Source organism: Astatotilapia calliptera, chromosome 4 (assembly GCF_964374335.1).
Source record: "Astatotilapia calliptera chromosome 4, fAstCal68.1, whole genome shotgun sequence".
Lineage (NCBI taxonomy): Eukaryota > Metazoa > Chordata > Actinopteri > Cichliformes > Cichlidae > Astatotilapia > Astatotilapia calliptera.
In genome coordinates this window covers 30,332,024-30,335,370 of record NC_137425.1, presented here as the reverse complement: position 1 = coordinate 30,335,370, position 3,347 = coordinate 30,332,024, and the positions used below count along the sequence as shown (strand labels likewise).

The 3,347-nt window shown below is 43.8% G+C and overlaps 1 protein-coding gene across 1 annotated transcript in view; it reads left to right on the top strand.

Annotated features, from left to right (window-relative positions):
• Positions 1–2,863, top strand: part of igf2bp1 (insulin-like growth factor 2 mRNA binding protein 1) — a 42,420-nt gene extending 39,557 nt beyond the window's left edge. The window contains exons 10-15 of the mRNA XM_026165943.2: positions 20–142; positions 252–368; positions 564–638; positions 748–879; positions 994–1,107; positions 1,865–2,863. Coding sequence (XP_026021728.1) covers positions 20–142; positions 252–368; positions 564–638; positions 748–879; positions 994–1,107; positions 1,865–2,020 — 717 coding nt within the window. The 3' untranslated portion in view covers positions 2,021–2,863. The remainder of the gene's footprint in view (positions 1–19; positions 143–251; positions 369–563; positions 639–747; positions 880–993; positions 1,108–1,864) is intronic.
• Positions 2,864–3,347: the final 484 nt, after the last annotated feature.

Below are 3,347 nucleotides of genomic sequence, written 5' to 3'. Positions count from 1 at the left end.
ACGCTGTCCTTCTCTGCAGCAACAGACACATCTGATCCCTGGCCTTAACCTGGGTGCTCTGGGCCTTTTCCCTTCTTCCTCCAATATGCCCCCACCACCACCTGGAAATGCAGTTGGTGGCACCCCCTACGGCTGCTTTGGGGTAAGATTACCTGGGAGATCAGCTGATTATAGTTTTCTTTCTTTTTTCTTTTTAAAAGACTGTTGCTATTTATTTAATGGGATTTTCTTGGCTTTGTTTTTTTTTTCAGGCTCCAGAACAGGAGACGGTCCATGTTTACATCCCAGCACAGGCGGTGGGAGCAATCATTGGAAAGAAAGGACAGCACATCAAACAGCTGAGCCGCTTTGCTGGAGCCTCCATTAAGGTGTGTTGATAAACAGATGCATCTTGTAAACACTTTTCAGGGGAAAAATACTTTGTTTGCATCTGCAGAAAGGTATTTTGAAAATACTAATATTTCCTTTTCCAAATACTGCTAGATGGTGAGGACTACAGAGCATTTACACTTCTCAAACCAAACACTGAGATTTGAATAATGTATTTCTTGTATCTCCTTCAGATCGCACCAGCTGAATCTCCAGACTCCAAAATGAGGATGGTGATTGTGACAGGACCCCCTGAGGCTCAGTTTAAGGTAATCACTGATAGTCATTTACCTCTTTTGTTTGACATAATATCCCTGGTTGGTGGAACAACTGGTTGTTGAAAAGTGTTAACCTTCTTTTGTTTGCCCTCTCCTCCAGGCTCAGGGCAGAATCTATGGCAAACTGAAGGAAGAGAACTTCTTTGGGCCAAAGGAAGAAGTCAAACTTGAGACTCACATCAAGATGGCAGCTGCTGCTGCAGGAAGAGTGATTGGCAAGGGAGGCAAGACGGTAAGCCACAAAACCGTATACGTTGGTGTACTTCCAGTAGTAACATATTCTGCACATCAGGGTGCTTTAAGTAAGGACTGTTGCTGCCGCACTAACCAAGTCTCGTGTCTCCAGGTGAACGAGCTGCAAAACCTGACAGCAGCTGAGGTGGTGGTTCCCAGAGAACAGACACCTGATGAAAACGACCAGGTCATCGTCAAGATCAATGGGCATTTCTATGCTAGCCAGGTACACCTTTACTGTTTTGTAATGTGCTCATATATCATGTTCTCAACAAACTGTTCTATGGTTATGAACTATGAAGTATCACTACTGCTACAATGACCTTTGTAATGTGTCATTTTAATTGTTTTGACACATAATTAGGTCTCAGTTTTTGTTTGCAGGTATTTTTCTTTGACTCTCATAATCCAAAAAGTGTGAGTGTGAGACAAATTCAGTGACCACTTCTAATTAGCAATGATGGAAAAAAAAGAAAAAACCTCTCTGATTGGTTGAAATTTGAACTCACATCTAGGTGGTGCTAATGGTTACTCAGTGCCCTGTTGCGTATTTAACACCTCATACATTATAACACATTCATGGCTTAGTCATATTTATTTTATTCAGCACTGTATGCTCGCTATGCTAAGCTATGTTAGCTTAGCTACCAAAAAGATGTTAGCATTTATAAGTAGCCAATGGCATGTGATTGTCTTCCTGCATTTATGAGGTTAAGTATCTGTGCTAACATTGATTCATTTTAATGGTGCATATGTTCATGCTGCTGATACTCAGAAAGTTCATCTTCTTGTCATCCTTGATTGTCTAAAATATCATTTTTGTGTACTTGAACTTTTTCTTGATGCCTTCTAAAAACCTAAAATTGACCAAACTCTGAAGTTTGTCTGCTATATCTAATGTGTTGCTAACTTTGTCTCCCTGCAGCAGGGGAAAAAGGCGTAACTTATGCAGCTCATCTTCTCAACTCTGCTCTGTCTCCTAGCTGGCCCAGAGAAAGATCAGAGACATTCTGACCCAGGTCAAACAGACACAGAAAAGCGGAGTTGGCATGGGCCCTGGCCCTCACTCGCCGGGCTTCACAGAGATGGGCAGACCTACGCAGGGACTGACTCAGGACCACCAGCCACGCAGGAAGTGAGGGGTCCCCGCACCCTTCTCACATGCCGCGGGCCCCCTGCCTGACGGAAGGACAGACAGACAAATGCACGAACGGATAGACGGACGGATACATGAGAGCGACACACGGACCCAGCGAGAGACAGGGAGAGATATAAAGAGGGAGAGAGTACGCCCAATAATCACAGAGAAAGACAAAGAACAAAGACGAGTGAAATCAAAAAGATGAAACAAATAATAAAAACAGGATTAAGAAAAAAGAAACAGAACAGAGATCAGATTCCAGGCCAGAAGAGAAACTGAGTGAGGATGGTGGGATGAGGGTAAGGAGGAACATGGAGAGAGAGGGTATAGTTTCCTCCTAGTGTGCCTCGGTATGGCTGCAGCCAGCTCCTCATCTGCTCTAACTTTATGGGATCCCACCCAGATAAGTCGAAACAACATGGCCGACTTTATTCTCCATGTATGGATGAAGCAACGCTATGGTGGGTTCCGATTTATAGCAGATCTGCGTTTCCCAGGCACACTAGCAGGTGCCTTCTTGTCCTATCGCCTCCAAGAGACCTCTCCAACCATCTGCAGTCAGTCCTATATTTTAAAGGTGGTTTTTTTTTAACATAGAGATATATGTATAGAAATGTTTTATTCAGAGCTATTATTAATAGAATGCAGTGAGGTGGAGCTGGGAGAAGGAACAGGGGAACTGCTGTAGTGGCACAGGAGGATAGGTGCGGGGTCTGGCACTGCCTCGCCCGCCCCTAACCTACTGGCCAAATGAGAGCGTAGAAGAGGGGCCGCAGATGTTAACACTGCTCTTTTAAAACCTTTCAGGATAGTAGAGAGATTAAAAGGAAAAAAGAGAAAATATGAGGTTGTAAATATATAATCTTCATGTAAATGTAAAAAAAAAAAAAAAAAAAAAAAAAAGCTGCGCCTGGCCGCCTTGCCTTTCCTCTTTAAAAAAAAAAAATGAGGACGTCTTCTCTATTTTTCTTAGTCCCTTGCCTGTACTGTGTAGCATCATTTAGCCTACAATAAGGCTCGGGGCTGGGGAGGCACTGAAGATGCCCTTCCAATATTTAGCTATGTGGCGGAAGGCGCGGCAAGAGACAGTAACGGGAGTGGAGGTCGCAGCTGGTCCTGCAGTTCTATTGCAGCGGCTTAGCTCACGTGTTAGATTAAAAAAACAAAAAAACAACTGCCAGCAGCTGTGCTCGCTGGCGAGCGACCTGCACCCCAAACGGCATATTTTATATATATTATATATATATGATATGTGAGTTAGCCCGGCCCCTGGTGTGAATGTATTGACGGCTTTGCTTAACAAGTATGAGTAAGTGTGTCAGCGA